We start from the raw sequence: 1015 nt of genomic DNA, 5'->3' as shown, positions 1-1015 counted from the left end.
ATCTCCATCTGGCTTGTGCCTTTTTCTGCTTTAGCGTTTCTTTGTCCAGTCTGTAAATGTTGATTGGTTTCACATGCTGTTCTGTCCGACACCTTATTACTTATTAACAGAAAATCAACCGTCGCTAAAGCGTCTGCATTTTTGTCCCTTTAAACGAATTACCCTCTCTAAACACTTCACTACAAAAGTTTTCATAATAAAAATATAATTTCTCTCCAGACATCACATAACTTTTAATTGCTCCATAATATTTCTTCCTAAATTCCTTTTCTTCAACTCCTTATACAAAGAAAAAAGCTTTCACAGTCAATTTCGCCTGCTCCATCCGCGCAATTGACTGTTCTGAAAAATAAATAGATGGGCTCTCTCCAATTTCACCACTAGTTGTTATACGAAACTTTTTGTCATAATAATCTAGCCCAGTCATCCCGCACCTCAAAACAAATTCTTCCCAACAGCTTCTTCTTGAATAGCACTCCAAATTAGCAGTGACTTGAAATACTTTGATCCGACAACCACTCTTCACTTCCCTTTAGTAACTCTCCGAATGCATATTCAAACCATTTAAAAGCCCAGACTCTTGCTATTAAACTACCACCACCAGGATAAGACATTTCACTAGGATATGATATTAGTAAACGCTGTAGCTTCTTATCCTCCTCTTTCCTGTAACCTACATTAAAAAACCAAAAACATATTTCCACATGCTTTTTGTGAATTTCATCTTCACCAAACTTATCTTCATTTTTTGCAGTATTCTGTATAAAATATTCCACAGCATTCTCATACTTATTTCTATCACTAAAAATAACATCAGACCCATCTAAATGAATTACAATATCCTCATCGATTTCATTCTGTCTTTCCAAAAACTCCATAACCCATCTAGGTCTTTTAACATGGCTATACAAACTTCCCGTCGCAATTGTAATAATTTCAATATTGATTAGTTTGGCGCTCCATATTAGCCAAAATCATCCTTGAGTTGCATGAATTTGAGCTACAACTACAAACA

At 35.3% G+C, this 1015-nt stretch overlaps 1 pseudogene across 1 annotated transcript; it reads right to left on the bottom strand.

Moving 5' to 3' along the window:
- Nucleotides 1-136: 136 nt before the first annotated feature.
- Nucleotides 137-716, bottom strand: TEOVI_000584700:pseudogene (annotated as a pseudogene). The gene is given in 5 exon segments: nt 137-262; nt 265-294; nt 296-448; nt 451-495; nt 498-716. Coding segments are annotated over 5 exon segments (573 nt in total).
- Between the last annotated feature and the right edge of the window lie 299 nt (nt 717-1015).

Source organism: Trypanosoma equiperdum (genome assembly GCF_001457755.1).
Source record: "Trypanosoma equiperdum strain OVI genome assembly, contig: ctg_1430, whole genome shotgun sequence".
Lineage (NCBI taxonomy): Eukaryota > Euglenozoa > Kinetoplastea > Trypanosomatida > Trypanosomatidae > Trypanosoma > Trypanosoma equiperdum.
This window is presented reverse-complemented; position numbering and strand designations above follow the sequence as displayed.